Here is a 17441-nt window from a genome sequence, read left to right on the forward strand (position 1 = left end):
ACATCATTAGTGTAAATGGTTGAGGGCAGGAGGAGAAGGGGATGACAGAGGATGAGATGGTTGGATGGCATCACTAACTCAATGGACATGGGTTTGGGTGGACTCCAGGAGTTGGTGATGGACAGGGAGGCCTGGTGTGCTGCGGTTCATGGGGTCACAAAGAGTCGGGCACGACTGAGCAACTGAACAGAACTGAAGAGGCAGAGAAAAAACATTAAGCCAAGATCACTAGCATGCTGACCTTGTGCAGCATTTAAATTATTTGAATTTTACTTTCCTCTCCCTCAAAATTAAGAGCACTTATATTTATTGGTTGCTTACCGTATGCCAAATGCTTTCACTTATCATCTCATCTGATTCTCATATCACCCCTTCAGAGCTTGCCTGCTGTGCTGTGCTTAATCCCTCAGTCGTGTCCGACTCTTTGTGACCCCATGGACTGTGACCCGCCAGGCTCCTCTGTCCATGGGGGTTCTCCAGGCACGAATACTGGCGTGGGTTGCCATGCCCTTCCCCAGGGGATCTTCCCAACCCAGGGTTCAAACCCAGGTCTCCTGCACTACAGATGGATTCTTTACTGTCTGAGCCACTGGGGAAGCCCAAAAATACTGGAGTGGGTAGCCTATCCCTTCTCCAAGGGATCTTCCCGACCCAGGAATTGAACCGGGGTCTCCTGCATTATAGGTGGATTCTTTACCAGCTGAGCTACCAAGGAAGCCCTAGCTCACCTCCTAGATCTCCATATTCTATGAAGCCAATCTCAGAATATTGCCACATCTCTCCCCATCTCACCCCCCAAAACCCAGAATTCTGTCTTCAAAACTTTTTTAAATGTGTAGATTTTTCTGCACAGTTTGAGAGGAAATGGTGGGGTTATTTAACACAACATCTTACCCATACTGTATTTTTTAAAGCCATCCTTTTTTTTAAATTTATTTTTATTAGTTGGAGGCTAACTACTTTACAGTATTGTAGTGGTTTTTGTCATACATTGACATGAATCAGCCATAGATTTACATGTATTCCCCATCCCAATCCCCTCTCCCACCTCCCTCTCCACCCGCATCCTTCTTTTTGCCAAAATTCCGCTCTTTTGGCAGTACTCTTCTCTCTTTATCTTCCCCCAATCTCAAAACATCCTCCTCACTTTCGAACATGTTCACTCAGTCTCTCAATGGACCCCTTCTAAAAAATTCCATCTTTAAGCTTGCTCCTTAGCAAGTCAAAAGTACCAGGAGTACCAGTTTTCTCTCACGTTCGCCCTTGCCCGGACCCCTCAAGGTCTCCACTCCAGCCAGTATTTGAGGTAGACACTATTGTTATTCCTAATTTATAAAGGAGGAAACCGAGGCTTAGAGTGCCTACTTGGTCAATCACACAGTTAAAAAAACAGGAGACAGAATTTAAACCTAGGTATCTAACTGCAACGCTGATGCTCTTTTAGCCTCACTGTGCTATTTTTCTTATTTCATCCCAGAAAAATACCACCTGCCCTACCATCACCATAATCTTATGCTTCCTGCATCCTGATTTGAAGTTGAAAGATCAGGAGATTCTCTGTTTTGCCATCAACAATATAACATGCTGTATCCTGTTCAACCAAAGCAGGATAAATGAAACAATTTTTCTTGGCCTCTCTATTCCTAATATCTACCCCTGTCTCTTCCTCCTTCTCATCATACTCCCCCATCCCCTGAGAAAGGGAGAAAAGAAGAAAAGACAATATAGAAGGGGAAATAAGAGAATAGGCTAAAGGAAGGATAAGGGTGGTTTTCTGAAGCTGTTTTCTCTTGGTCAGAAATAGAAGTAAATTAAAGCCCTCTAAATGAATGTAGAATGGTATTATACCTTCTTGCACTTTACCTCAAGACATGTTTATAATTGCTAGAACACTCAAGAAGTTCAAAGAAACTTGAAGAAAAATTTCTTGATTTCAGATTTGATCACTCTTTCGGTGAGGTGTAAATCAAGAAATTTTTCTGGGATCCCACATCACTGCGGATGGTGATTGCAGCCGAGAAATTAAAAGATGCTTGCTCCTTGGAAAGAAAGTTATGACCAACCTAGACAGCATATTAAAAAGCAGAGACCTTTGCCAACAAACGTCCGTCTAGTCAAGGCTATGGTTTTTCCAGTGGTCATGTATGGATGTGAGAGTTGGACTATAAAGAAAGCTGAGCGCCGAAGAATTGATGCTTTTGAACTGGGATGTTGGGGAAGACTCTTGAGAGTCCCTTGGACTGTAAGGAGATCCAACCAGTCCATCCTAAAGGAGATCAGTCCTGGGTGTTCCTTGGAGGGACTGATGTTGAAGCTGAAACTCCAATACTTTGGCCACCTGATGCGAAGAGCTGACTCATTTGAAAAGACCCTGAAGCTGAGAAAGATTGAGTGCAGGAGAAGGGGACGATGAAGGATGAGATGGCTGGATGGCATCACCGACACAATGGACGTGGGTTTGGGTGGACTCCAGGAGTTGGTGATGGACAGGGAGACCTGGCATGCTGTGCTTCATGGGGTCGCAAAGAGACATTACTAAGTGACTGAACTGAACTGTTAACTGAAAGAGTGACTCTTAACGGAATCATTTAGTTAAATAATAATAGTCTCCATTTACTGAGTGTCTTTTGCGTGCCAAGATCACTGGAAATGTAAAATTAATGCTTTATAAATGATCTGGCACTGTTCCTGGCATGTAGTAGGCTCCTCATGAGTTGTCTTGAGTCTTGAATATGTCTTGACTCTTCACAACCGCACTAAAAAGTAAGAGGCTTTTTTGGTTTCCATTTTACAGTTGAAGAAACAGATTCATAAAGGTAAATAATTAGCCCAAGGTAACATAGATAGTGAGTCAGGATTAGGAAAGCAGATAATAATTTCAGTTACTGGGTTACTGCCTTATCTAAATTATTTCATTTTATTCTTACAACTACTGTACCAGTTATGTACAGTTATTATTCTCCATTTAAAATCAAGAAACAGACATTGAGAATGAATAACAAGTTTCCTGAGGTCATATGGCTATCTGGTAAGCCAAAATTTGAACTAACTCTAAATCTCTTATGCCACATAGATTATTAAAGCTGTATATGCCAGGGGAAAGGTTAGCATGCTGTCATTTGATAAGCTTTGGAAGGATGTGTCAATCACCCTGTTGAATTGACCAGAGTTCAGGGCCCTTACCCTTACAGAGTATTGATTTGGTCATCCACTGAGAACAAATCCATTTCTTAGGGGCAGATTCACATTAATCAAACTTATGAGACTCAGTGAAAGATCAGAGGGCCAGTTTACTGATAAAGAAATATGTAACTTCATTTGAGGTTCTTATGACCAGGGTATTTATTCTCTCTTTGTGGGCAGACCTACAGACCTTGGACTCTGTAGGCAGAATCCAAATTTTAATCCAAAATTATTTACTAAATATGGAATCCCAGCAAAGGGAAATAATTAGATGAGCTAGAAGAGTGTCTGCCACATAGTAAGGACTCAATAAATCTTGGTTGTTACTGTTATTGTTAATACCTGTCCACACCAGAGCAGGAAGGAACTATGAATCACCTAAACTTACATGAAAATTTTTGTATGTTGTACATTTGTGCATTTTTCTGGGGAAGAGTTTATATCTTTTATTAAATTATTAAAGTGTTGGTAACTTACAAGAAAAGTCAAGAGCCATAAATTCCCCATGAAATTCTACACAGAAACCTGAACACTTTGATGGAACAAATAAAATTTGAATTGGTTTGATATTCTCTAGAGGTAAGGCTATTTATTGTGCTGTGTTGTACTTTGTTTTAATTAAGTATAACCTCTTACATTATGAGTTATTTTTAGGACATTTTATCCCCATGTTATCGTTCCTATGTGATTTCTTAGCACTTTTGCAGATCGTATCATTTACTTCCCATTTAGCTAATTCAAAATCATCTCTCTTTGGAAATGAGTGTTCATCCCCTAGTAAGTATATCTATCTCTCAAGAGTCAGTATTTGTAACGACCTTGTAATCATAATTTATTTTTGATTCCATATGATCATAGTAAGAGCTTACCTTTCCTGTCTCCTATTTTAGAATAAACTTTAGATGATGTCAGTAAATATATTTCTGAAACTCTTCTCAAATTCAGAACCGTACAACATTGAAGGCTTCCAGTGTACAGTTAATGAGCAAGAAAGAGATTCTCAATCTGCTCTCATTTACATCAGAGCATCATGCAGAAGGGTTGGGAATTTCTTATTTCTTATTTATCCCTTGCCATTCTCCATAGAAAAGTTGCCTTGTAATTGCAGGTATTTTTGTATGTAGTCCACATGATGAAACCTGAAAAGTGTTCTGTTAATTCAGTTTTCAAGCAGACCCCAAAAAACCCATTGGGGGACACATTCTGGCTCATGCTTCAACAACAAGAATAAGTTTGCGAAAAGGAAGAGGAGAGCTGAGAATTGCCAAGATTTATGACAGGTAAATATTTTTTTATTCTTAATCAGATTCTTGTGCATATGATGTTACATAGAATTACTTCTCCCGAGAGGCTATAATTATTCCAAGGGCAGACCCTACATGCTTGAATTTCCTTCTCAAAAAGTATTAAATGCATTGGAAAGTCCCTAATATGTGCTAGGTTCTAGGGATTCGGGGATTTTGTTGACCTAGGGATTCGGGGATTTTGTTGACCTTCCAAATGTTACAGTAAAGCTAGATAATGAAATAACTGATTTTCACTTTAAGTGAGGTAAATGCAGGAAAAGTACAGCATGTTATAGGGATGTTCTTCTTTCTACTAGTTTTCTTTTCTGGTTTCAATTTAAACAGCGCTTCCTCAAGGAACATTTCCCTGACCCTTACAGTCTAGGCTAATACTCTATGTTACACTGTATATTCTTTCACAGTACTTACTTATTTAATTAATAGTTATAAGCTTAGATTTTACCAGTAGTAAACCTAAAGCGATTTGAATTGAGGGGGCATTGCTCACCCCTTCCTGAGCATTGCTGCTGACCCTTCTCTGTGGACCTCCCCCATTTTTGCCTATCTGTTGTGTTATCTCTGAAGGGTTGGCGGGGAGGGGACCTTTACCCTTCCTGCAACTGTTCCTCAGTAGAAATACCTTTGACTGGGTCTGGAAAGGCTGAGCTGGAAGAAGCAGCCCTTCGTTCTGAGCACTTGTTTCAGACCTGAGGCTGGTGGGCATGGGGGTGCTGTTGGAGCTGGGCTTCAACACCTAGGATGCTGTCGCCCAGCTGGTAGGGTTGCTGGGCTTCAGGACTCCAGCTCCAGCTCTTGCCCCTCTCTAACATGAGAGAGGTCCTTGATCCCCTAAAGCCAATAAACAGAGAGTAAGAAAACAATCTTTAGAGTGAGAAAGCTAATATCTTGGCCATTTAGAGATGAACTGCAAAACAAGAGCCTGGCATGGGGCTGGGACTAAAGATTTTTATGGAACTTTTCAAGATTTGCAAGTATGTAGAATGTATGGACTGTGAAGAAAGCTGAGTGCTGAAAAATTGATGCTTTTGAACTGTGGTGTTGGAGAAGACTCTTGAGAGTCCCTTGGACTGCAAGGAGATCCAACCAGTCCATTCTAAAGGAGATCAGTCCTGAGTGTTCATTGGAAGGACTGACGCTGAAGCTGAAACTCCAGTACTTTGGCCACCTCATGCGAAGAGTTGACTCATTGGAAAGGACCCTGATGCTGGGAGGGATTGGGGGCAGGAGGAGAAGGGGATGACAGAGGAGGAGATGGCTGGATGGCATCACCGACTCGATGGACATGGGTTTGGGTGGGCTCCGGGAGTTGGTGATGGACAGGGAGGCCTGTGTTCTTAGTGCCTCAGACAGAACAGAGGCCAATATTTGTGACTGACTGATGAGCCAGTCTTGGGCAAAAAGGTAAAGATCTGTAATAACTCTTAACCCTAGGGAGGAAAAAAATCAGCCAAAAGAAATCACATGAGCTCTTAATGTGGTTTTGGCTATGAATCACAGTGCTTATTATGTATTGTAATTATAAATATTAAATAATCAGTTCCCCTATCTGGGTGTTTTTTTTTTTTTGGCTGCACACGGGCTTTCTCTAGTTGGAGCAAGCAGGGGCCACTCTTCGTTATGGTTCTCTGGCTTCTCATTTTGGTGTCCTCCCTTGCAGTGGAGCACAGCCTGTAGGGCGCTCGGGCTTCAGGAGTTGCGGTTCATAGGCCCTAGAGCATGGGCTCAGAAGTTGTGGTGCACAGGCTTAGTTGCTCTGTGGCATGAATATTCCCAGACCAGGGATTGAACTCTTGTCCCCTGTATTGGCAGGTGGATTTTTATCCACTCTACCACCAGGGAAGTCCCTCTATCTGTTTTTTATTCAGACCATTTCATCACTTTTCATCACTGGTACTCGTAGAGTATGATACATATGCAAGTGCCATGTTTTGTGGAGTTTCAGCAATCTCTAGAAATTTGTTACAAATGAACTTTGTTGAATTAAGTAGAGAGTAGGATTGTTTCATCTTTTTACTAAAATTTCTTGGTCTATATCTTGGACAGATTGCTGTGCTTAGAACTTTCCCAAGCATTTTTCACTCTGAATTGTAATCAGCCAATTACATGTACGTTGACTTCACTACAATGATTGAGTCTGGTTCACTAATGTCCCAAGAGCTTAGCATGGTACTTGGCATCTAGTAAGAGCTCAGTAACTATTTGTTGAATTAACAGATGAATGAACTCCGTCTACATGTTCAGTCATTTGTATATTTAATCAAGTCTTCTAAACTTTTAGGAACAAATAACCCCTGCAGTTTTTACAGTCCTAAGAGAACACTCGGGTTCTGCAGACTCAACAAAGGATAATTAAAATTACCATAGAAGTTAATTATGTCAAATATCCATAAATTTGAGTAAAAATAGCAAAACCAGATCAGAACTTAAAATGTCAAAATAGTTTTCTGTACAGCTTGTACTTCCTTTTTTATGGTTCCTAAAGATTTCTCATGAAGAATTCTCCTTGACTTTAGAAAAAACATTTTGATAGAGAAGATCATGAAGCTAAAAATGATAGCAATGCTAGCTAACACTTACTGAGTGGGTTCTATGTGGTAGGCCTTGTGCCAAATGGAGATTATTATCCACATTTACACATGAGGAAGGGCTTCCCTTATAGCTCAGTGGTAAAGAACCAGCCTGCCAATGCAGGAGACACAGGTTTGATCCCTGGGTTGGGAAGGTCCCATGGAGAAGGAAATGGCAACCCACTCCCAATATTCTTGCCTGTGAAATCCCATGGACAGAGAAGCCTGGCTAGCTATAGTCCATGGGTTCCCAAAAGAGTTTGACACAGAGACTAAACAACAATAACAACACATGAGAAAACCAAGGTCCCAGGTAGTTAGGTTACCATTGCCCCTCTAAAGTCTATTTTAAACATAGACACCAGAATGATCCTTTATAACACCAAATCAGGTCATATCTATCCTCTGTTTAAAACCCTCCCAATGGCTCCCCATCCTGAGTCAGAATAAAAACCCATCTCTACACTTCTTTACAGAGCACTACATGAATGGCCCTATTCTTAATTCATGCTAGAAATGGAATACCCCCATTTCTGCTTCACAGGCCTCTATGAAGTCCTTTATAATCTATGAAACCTTTCCTGAGTAACCTAGCCTGCATAACTTCTTCTTTCCTTAGAGTTCTATAACATATACTGACTTCAAGGGACTTAGCTTACTTTGCATATTTGTTATGTCATAGTTCACCTTTTAGGCTTCTTGAGAGTAATGCATACATCCATTCTAAGTCACTTCAGCCATGTCCAACTCTTTGCGACCCCATGGACTGTAGCCTGCCAGGCTCCTCTGTCCTTGGGATTCTCCAGGCAGGAATACTAGAGTGGATTGCCATTTCCTTCTCCATCTTGAGAGTAAAGGCTGTCTCAATTTTATAAATTCTGTGGGGTCTACTACTTGCTAAAGTCTGATTTTCAAAGAGTTAAAAAAATTAAAAACATCACTTTGTGTAAATCAACGTAAGATGGACATGTGTTAAAGATTTTCTTCATCTCAATTAATGAAGAAACCACTGATTTAAAGGATAATTTGAGGAACAGAAATTTATGTAGTTGGTCAATTCAATGAAGAAATAAATTTGCTAATAGATGCAAAACTGGTTAATATCCGACCAGGCAATAAGTTATAACATTTGAAGTTGCCTTTTCTACTGGAGAGAAACCTATTGTTTCTCTACACAGTGAAATTCATTTCCATTGTTATAGACTGGCATCATAAGAATAATTTGCACTGCTATCGGTTTTCTACAAATAAATCTCTACTCCTATAGAGTTGTAAAATAAAATGTAAAATTTAAAAGAGCATGTAATGAGGGGTAAAAAAATAAAGAGCTTGTAAATCATATAAAATGTCAAAGATCATATTTAACTCAGGAACCAGTAAGATTTTATAACCAGATCAAAGGAAAAATCAAATTAACACACAGATGTAGTCATATAAGTAATGCTGAAATGAATTCTAAATTGATAAAAATGGGTCAGTATCCATAGGACAATAATCAATTGCATTCCTCTTCACATAATTTACGTTTCTGTGGACAAGAACAATTTGTATTACTCATCATTTTCCGCAGCTCATGGAGTTGTAAAATAGCTCAAAGACAACGAAAACCATGGAATCCTCATAGATTTGTATAACCTGGAAGGATGTGTTAGGCAACCTGTTTTTCCACTGAATACTCAGTAATCTTTTAGTTTATTTCAAAGTCTTTCACGGTTTTCCCCTACATTAGTCATGGAAAGATGCACACCCATTTATTTTATTATTTTTTAAAATTTTTATTGAAGTATAGGTGATTTACAGTATTACATTCATTTCTGCTGTAAAAGTGATTCTGGTATACATATATATGTATTCTTTTTCATATTCATTTCCATCATAGTTCATCACAGGATACTGAATATAGTTCCTTTGCTATAAGGAAGAACTTTGTTGTTTATCCATTTTAGAGATAATAGTTTGCGTCTGTTAATCCCAAACTCTCAATCCTTCCCTTCCCCACCCTGCCTTGGTAGCCACAAGTCTGTTCTCTCTATCTGTGCGTCTGTTTTGTTTCATATGTATGTTCATTTGTGTCTTATTTTGGTTTCCACATATAAGTGATATCATGGTACTTATTTGTATTTCCCTTTTTGATTTATTTTGCTTAGTATGATAATCTCTAAATCTACCCATGTTGCTGCAAATAGCATTATTTTATTTTTTTATGTGAGTGATATTCCATTGTGAGTATATATATGACAAACATATATATACATATACATACATACATTCATTTGTCAATAGACATTGGGTTGTTTCCATGTCTAGACTATCATAAATAATGCTATGAACATAGAGGTGCATGTCTCTTTTTGAATTATGGTATTGTCTGGATATATGCCTGGGATTGGGATTACAGGATAATATGGCAACTCTGTTTTTAGTTTTTCAAGGAACCTCCAAAAAAAAAAAAAAAAATGGAACCTCCATACTGTTTTCCATAGTGGCTGTACCAATGTACATTCCCATCAACAATGTAGAAGGGTACCCTTTTCTCCAAATCCCCTCCAGCATTTGTTGTTTGTAGACTTTTTAATGATGGACATTTCGACCACTGTGAGATGGTACCTCAGTGTAGTTTTGATTTGCATTTCTTTGATAATTAGCGATGATGAGCATATTTTCATGTGCCTATTGGCCATCTATATGCTTTCTTTGGAGAAATGTCTATTTAGGGCTTCTGCCCATTTTTCAGTTGGTTTGTTTTTTTGTTATTGAGCTGTATGAGGTACATACTATTTAGAATCAGTAAACCCCTAACGGTCTTCTGCACAATGCCTGATAGTGCACTGTAAGAACACCCAGTTATCCCTGTTGCCTATTTCCAAGTTTAGGGTAATTTTTCTTGACATCCAGAACCTTAGAAGTTATTATATAGAAGCTATTCTATAAATGTTTGTGACAGTTGATAATACTTGTAGATAAATTCTGCAATCCACATTTAGCTGTACCAACTCACATGTCTCAGGAGACTCAGACTAATAGGAATATGATGCCTGTGACATGAATATAGTATTTATAGCAATAGAGCTTTTTATAAACTTCTGTTCCCTTGTATTCTGTTAGCCCTGAGATGCCTGAAAATGAAGCCACCTTCGCAATAACTGCTGGAGGAATTGGGGATGCCAAGGAGTAGGTGGCGAATTGATGCAGATTGCTTCTTAGTGCTTATTAGGAGCTGAAGAAATGGAAAAGCAGTCTTAAATTTCAGATCTTGAAGTAAGAGTTTGGTTTTTTTTCATGTGTTACTAATGGAAAGTCAGCAAAAGAGATTTAACTCATTTATTTTAAAAGTCTCTGATTTATAATAACTATACATTATGTGTCAGTTTAGGAATATAAATATGTATATGAATGAATAAACGTTTTGAGAATTAGTTAGGGAGGGATTACCTCACTTTAGCTTTCCAAAGTGAGCCACTAAGCAGATGGAACGTCTAAGAGCTCAGAAATGTCCCCTTCTCCTGCAACTTCCCCATGAACACAGAAGTGAATAAACTTACAAAGGAGGGAGGAATGTTTACAGGACACACACAAAAAAGCTTTTTTATTTATGATACCAAACTGTACATTCACAATTTCAGCAACAGAAATGAAACATTAAATTAAGCTAAATTTTTAAATCATTTGACTTTTAGACAAATTGAAATTATTTTTTAAAAATGTACTTCTTATTGGGAAGATAAAAGCAAAGGTAATTAGAATCTTTACAATTTTAGGTGGTCAAGATAGCGTGACTTTTATATTTTAAGTTTTGGGTAGAGAATTCAAAATCTTTTTTAAGATACTAAGGTTAATTGAAATGTAAAATTTTTGTATACTAATTTTATAAATGTGTAAAAATATTGTTTTTTCTAAGTGTTAAAAATAAAATCCGGTTTTCAAAATGTATGTATAATAAAAATACTTATAAATTAAAACAGTAATAATATTTACACTGACAATCTTTATAGGTCTCAGAAAGGTTTAATTTCTTACGTTGCATCCACTTGTATGAGAATTCAAGTGCTAAAAGTACCATTTGTTACAAAAGGTATCTGATTATCCATTAAATCTTTCACTCACCAAGTGAATGTTAAGTCTAAACAATCTACAAAAGAAGTATGGCTCCTGCCCTCAAAAGAATGTATATACTAGTTAAAAGAAACTCCTAATGTTTATGAAAGAATGAGAGAGCAAATGATTAAAAAATACTTTGGATTGTGTGATTCCAGAAGCGGGGGAGGAACAGTTAAGCTGTGGGATAGCATATGCAGAGGTATAAAAGCTAGGATTTAGGAACAGAGACCAACTTGGCAAGCAGAAATTGTTTATAGTGTGAAGTACTGGGAAGTAAGAACTTTTTAATTTTACTATTATTTTTAAATCAGAAGCTGCTCCTCTGAATAAGCATAAGTTAAAGTCATTTTATATTTTTGCAAAGTCACTTTTTGGCCTTTTTTTAGTGTGCAAATATAAATGCACACTTTTTTCCTGAGGAGGGGAAGGTTTTACTACTTGATAAAAACTGAGCATTTCCAAGAGATTCCTTGGTATGCCAATCCTTGGAGAGGGAATGTACTAATCTGTTTAGGAGACCAGAGTTTTCTTAGTAGGACAGGAAATAAAGCTATTAAGATTTGAAATTCAGGAAAATTTCCTGGGTTAAACTGAGTACCCCCAGAAAAGAAGAATTTACCCATTGGTATAGAGGGGGAAACACAAGGACTACGGTTCTGTGGGAAAGGCTGGTTTCAATGTGTCACATGGCTAAGGCTGGAAACCTCTCTGGATCCAACCACTCCTCTATGTCCTGCTTTAGAGAACAGTAGCTAAGCATGTGAATGTGCACTAAAAATAAAAAGCCCATAACCTTGGGGCCCAACTTTGGGAAAGCATAGCAGATTGTACAGTGCCCACTGAACTTTTCTAGGCCAGGTTCTATTTGTCACCAGTGACCAAAGTATCAAGTCTTTCCAGTCTTCCTCCTCCATCTGACTGTAGAAATAGCTTTGGCTTCTTATTCCCAGGGGCAGAGAGAGACTCAAAAAAGAGATGCTACTGGTCAGGACTATTTTGATTGCAAGCCACAGAAACTCAAACTAGCAAATGGAAGACATGAATTCATTGGCTCAAGAGACTGAGAAGTCCAGAAGTAGAGCTGATGACCTTAGCCACCGGCTGAAGCCAAGATGTCTAACAGAATCATCAGAACATTTCTCTCTGCCTCCGTCTCCTGCTTTGCTCATTTTCATGCTGCTATTGTTCTTTCTCAGACTCTCCCCACCTAGTAAGTAGCCAAAATGCTGCTTGTAGCTCTAGACTTACATCCCACTAGAAAAGGCATGCCTTTTTCCTCCATAGATTATTCATTCTGTGGAAACAAGCAAAAACCACCAAATGAGAACAGAGGCTATTTATTCAGAGTTGCTACAGCAAGAGTCTGTGACCTTAATTTGCTTTTGGTAGAGAGGCAAAGGCAGGCAGAGGAATGGGAAGGCTTTATAGAGGAAAGAAGGAAAGGCTTCAGGTACGCTCTGATTGGAGGCTGTTGGCATGGAGAGTTGGAAGATTAATTTAGAGATGTGGAAAACAGATAAGGGAAATAATACTGGCATCAGGGAGCTAATTTAGGAAACAGTTATGATAAATCAATTGTTAGGTGATAAAGAATGGGCCTGGGGTGGTAGCAGTGAAATGGATAAACAGTTCAAAAAGGTAGTGAAGATTTGGTGTGAGACTGAATATAAAAAGAGGAAGAGAAGGCAGAGTCACAGGTGACTTGACAAAGTTCTTTAACCTATGAGAGGAGATTATGTTTGTATCATGAATACAAATGAAGAAGTGTCAAATAAAGACTAGGGACTTTACCTGGGAGGGTAAGTTTCTATTAGTTTGCTAAGGCTGCCATAATAAAGCACCACAAACTTAGATGGCTTCAGTTCAGTTGCTCAGTCGTGTCTGGTTCTTTGTGACCCCATGAAGCACAGCACACCAGGGCTCCCTGTCCATCACCAACTCCCAGAGTCCACCCAAACCCATGTCCACTGAGTCAGTGATGCCATCCAACCATCTCATTCTCTGTCATCCCCTTCTCCTCCTGCCCTCAATCTTTCCCAGCATCAGGGTCTTTTCCAATGAGTCAGCTCTCCACATCAGGTGGCCAAAGTCTTGGAGTTTCAGCTTCAACATCAGTCCCTCCAATGAACACCCAGGACTGATCTCCTTTAGGATGAATTGGTTGGATCTCCTTGCAGTCCAAGGGACTCTCAAGAGTCTTCTCCAACACGACAGTTCAAAAGCATCGATTCTTCGGAACTCAGCTTTCTTTATAGTCCAACTCTCACATCCATACATGACTACTGGAAAAACCATAGCCTTGACTAGATGGACCTTTGTTGGCAAAGTAATGTCTCTGCTTTTTAATATGCTGTCTAGGTTGGTCATAACTTTCCTTCCAAGGAGCAAACATCTTTTAATTTCATGGCTGCAATCACCATCCGCAGTGATTTTGGAGCCCAGAAAAATAAAGTCAGCCACTGTTTGCACTGTTTCTCCATCTATTTGTCATGAAGTGATGGGGCCAGATGCCATGATCTTAATTTTCTGAATGTTGAGCTTTAAGCCAACTTTTTCACTCTCCTCCTTCACTTTCATCGAGAGACTCTTTAGTTCTTCTTCACTTTCTGCCATAAGGGTGGTGTCATCTGCATATCTAAGGTTATTGATATTTCTCCCGGCAATCTTGATTCCAGCTTGTGCTTCCTCCAGCCCAGCGTTTCTCATGATGTACTCTGTATATAAGTTAAATAAGCAGGGTGACAATATACAGCCTTGACGTACTCCTTTTCCTATTTGGAACCAGTCTGTTGTTCCATGGCTTAAACAACAGAAATTATTGTTTTTGAACTTTGTATTTTGTATTGCAGTACAGCTGATTAACAATGCTATGATGGTTTCAGGTGAACAGTGAAGGGACTCAGCCATACATATACATGTATCCATTCTCCCCCAAACCTCTCTCCCATCCACGCTGCCACATAACATTGAGCAGAGTTCCATGCGCTATACAATAGGGCCTTGTTAGTTATCTGTTTGAAATACAGCAATGTGTGCATGACCATCCCAAACTCCCTAACTGTCCCTTCCCCCCAGCAACCATAAGTCTAAACAACAGAAATTATTGTCTCACAGTTCTACAGGCTAGAAGGCCAAGGTCAAGATTGGTTCCTTCTCAGGGCTGTGAGGAGAATCTGTTTCATGCCTCTCCCCTAGCTTCTGGTAATTTTCAGTATTCTTTGGCTTGTAGAAGAATCACACTGATTTCTGCCTTCGTTGTCACAAGTTTTTTTTCCTGTGTGCCTGTCTTTTTGTCCAAATTTCCTCTTTTTATAAGTATACCAGTCATAATGGGTTAGAGGCCCACCGTACTCCAGTAAGACCTCAGCTTAACTAATTATATCTACAATGACCCTATTTCTAAATAAGGTCACATGCTGATGAATTGGGGTTAGGACTTCAACATATAAATTTTAAGGTGGACACAATGAAATAATGGTAAGAATCAGACACAGTTAATGGTCAAACACCAGGATGCACTAGATACAACCTGAACTCAATGCCTGCTAGTCAGAAACACGGAAGGCAAGATCTGGGGAAATCTAGTATATATTTAGAAGACGAAGAGTTTGAAATAAAGAACAAAGGAAAACAAGGACAGAAAGCTAGGAGATCAGAATAAGGTGGTCAAGCCAAAAATAGGGAATACAATACTCCAGACTCAGAGAAGGGATATCTTTCACGGAGAGGAGAGAGATTAGAACCTTAGACACCAAGTTTCAGCCAGTCATCTCCTTCACCTGACTCAGGCTTGGTTGGATATGGTGAATGTTTATCACAACCAAACATATTTTGGTTGCACAATTTTCATTTATCCATCATAATAACACTTTGCTTTTCTTTTAGTCACCTCTTCCCGATTCATGTAGTCTATCCTGAGACACTGGATACTGAACGAGGTCACTAACACATGCAGTGACAGAAAGGGCAGTAAGGCCGGCAGCAGCGGCATTGACCTGAACAAGCTGTTCCTGCTGCTAGACTGCAGGCTTCTGACTCCCAAACTGCACAGTTATTTAGACTCCTGTCCTTTCCTATGGTAGTTCTCCAGCCTCCTGACAATTCAATGACTCCTAATGTCCTTCTGATAAATTCATCTTTGCTTCACTAGTCATAGTTGGATTCTATCACTTGCAATCTAGAACTCCAACCAAGGTGACACCCAAATGCTGCTTCAGGGGACTGGGAAAAAAGAAAGCCAGGAAGAGCTTACTTAACACTCAGGTGGATGACTCCTCATTATTCATATACTCTTCTATACCAGTCTTCAATATTTTAAAAGGAAAGTTGTTGAAAAGACTATTAGAATTTTACTTGACTGAACCCAAAATAATAGTATCTTAAACAAAATCAAGGTTTATTTTTCTCTCGTAGACAGAAATCTGAAGCCAGGCAAGTCCAAAACTATTACAGTGGCTCTACTTTGTAATCAGGACTCCAGGCTTTCTGCTTCCATCCTGCTCTTGGCTTCCATTTTCAGGGTCAGCTCATAGCCTAAGATGATAGTGGAACTATGGTCAGAGAAATCAAGTTGAGGAAATAAAAATGAAAGGCAAAAAGGCCAAAAAGGCTCCTTTCCAGCCGAGTCAGCTCCTATGATGCCCTCTCCCAACACAACATTTTTGCTTACATCTCATTGGCCTGAACTCAGTCATATGGCTCTATCAATATACAAAGACGTAGGGAAATACTCTTGTTGTAAGCAGCAGTATGCCCAGCTGAAAATCGTAGTTCTGTAATTAAGGAGAAAAGAAAATGGCTATTGGTAAGCAACTACCAGTTTCTACCACAAAATCTTCTTTTACTTTCTCAGCAATGACAAACTTCTCAAATGTCTATTACTATATACAAGGCAGAGCACTTCAGGAGTTTTATACTTGTACCAGTAAAGCTGGTTGAGGAGTATATCAGTTAGAATGCCCTCAGCTGCAAGTAACAGAAAACCCAACTGAAAGTAGCCTAAACAATGAGGAAATATGCCATCTCATATGATAAAAAGTGCAGAAGTCAACCAACTGCTATGTTAGTTAATTCAGCAACTCTATAATATCATCAAGGGTTCATGTTCTTTCTTTTCACTTCCCCTCATCTGGTTATAGGTCTCTAAAAGCCCCACTTTGGTCAGAAGATGACTAAACATTGAAAACACCTAGAAAAAGACAAGGTATTCTTTCAGGAGCAAGGAAATAGCTCACCCATACAGTTGCATTCAGTTTGTGGTTTGGCTGGAGGGTCTAAGATGGCTTTGCCTGTATACCTGGTATCTTGGTGGGGATAGCTGAAAAAGTGAGACTTCTGTCATCATTCAGTAGTCTAGCCTGAGCTGCTTTACATGGCAGCTGGGTTCCAAAAGGGCAAATGCTTAGCAAGCCTCTACTTGCCTCATGCTTGTTAGTGTCTCATTGGCCAAAGCAAATTACACAAGAAGTCCAGAATCATTGTGGGAGGGGATTACACCAGGGCTTGAATACCAGGAAATGTGCTTTCTTGGAGGTCATCAGCACAACAGTCTTCTACAGGGTACGGTTTTGAGCCCTTTGGGGTGGGGAGTTTGTCTTCAAGAACTTACAATATTGTCAGGGATGTGAGACAAACTCTTGGAAAGTTAAATAGAAACTCATGACTTCAATATTTTAATAACATTTTAAAGGCTATGGAAGTCTGAAGGCAGGCCCAGAGAGAGGGGTTTCAACCTGGAAAAGCTAGTTGGATTTTTTTCCCAGGAGATTTCATATGGTGGTGAATGTTCCATGCCTCAGGGTCAGGCCTTCAGTGTTCATCTTCAGTATGTTTAGTGCCCTGGGTACATGCATGCTGAGTCGCTTCAGTTGTGTCCAACTCTTTGCAACCCCATGGACTGCAGCCTGCCAGGCTCCTCTGTTCATGGGGATTCTCCAGGCAAGAATACTGCAGTGGGTTGCCATGCCCTCCCCCAGGGGATCTTCCCAACCCAGGGATCAAACCCAGGTCTCCAGCATTGCAGGCAGTTACTTTACTGTCTGAGCCACCAGGGAAGTCCAAGAATACTGGAGTGGGTAGCCTATCCCTTCTCCAGGGAATCTTCCCGACTCAGGAATCAAACTGGGGTCTCTTGCATTGCAGGCAGATTGTTTACCAGCTGAGCTACCAGGGAAGCCCATTTAGTGCCCTAGTACTGGTTAATTTCTAGAGAAATTAACTTCAGTCTGACTAAACACACAAGCTGCCAGGGAGAGTATACCAGGATGCCAGTGACACTGAAGAGTAG

At 39.7% G+C, this 17441-nt stretch overlaps 1 protein-coding gene across 3 annotated transcripts in view; it reads left to right on the forward strand.

Annotated features, from left to right (window-relative positions):
- DMC1 (DNA meiotic recombinase 1) overlaps nucleotides 1-10673 on the forward strand; it is a 34483-nt gene extending 23810 nt beyond the window's left edge. For 2 of the 3 annotated variants that reach the window (XM_061124042.1, XM_061124044.1), the window contains 2 exons: nucleotides 4347-4463; nucleotides 10163-10673. In XM_061124042.1, the coding sequence (XP_060980025.1) occupies nucleotides 4347-4463; nucleotides 10163-10232 (187 nt within the window). In that variant the 3' untranslated portion in view covers nucleotides 10233-10673. Of the gene's footprint in view, nucleotides 1-1937; nucleotides 3752-4346; nucleotides 4464-10162 lie in introns of those variants that run through there. The other variant, XM_061124043.1, reaches the window with a different exon arrangement.
- The last annotated feature ends 6768 nt before the right edge of the window (nucleotides 10674-17441 follow it).

The sequence above is a fragment of the Dama dama genome, chromosome 22, assembly GCF_033118175.1.
Source record: "Dama dama isolate Ldn47 chromosome 22, ASM3311817v1, whole genome shotgun sequence".
Taxonomy (NCBI): domain Eukaryota; kingdom Metazoa; phylum Chordata; class Mammalia; order Artiodactyla; family Cervidae; genus Dama; species Dama dama.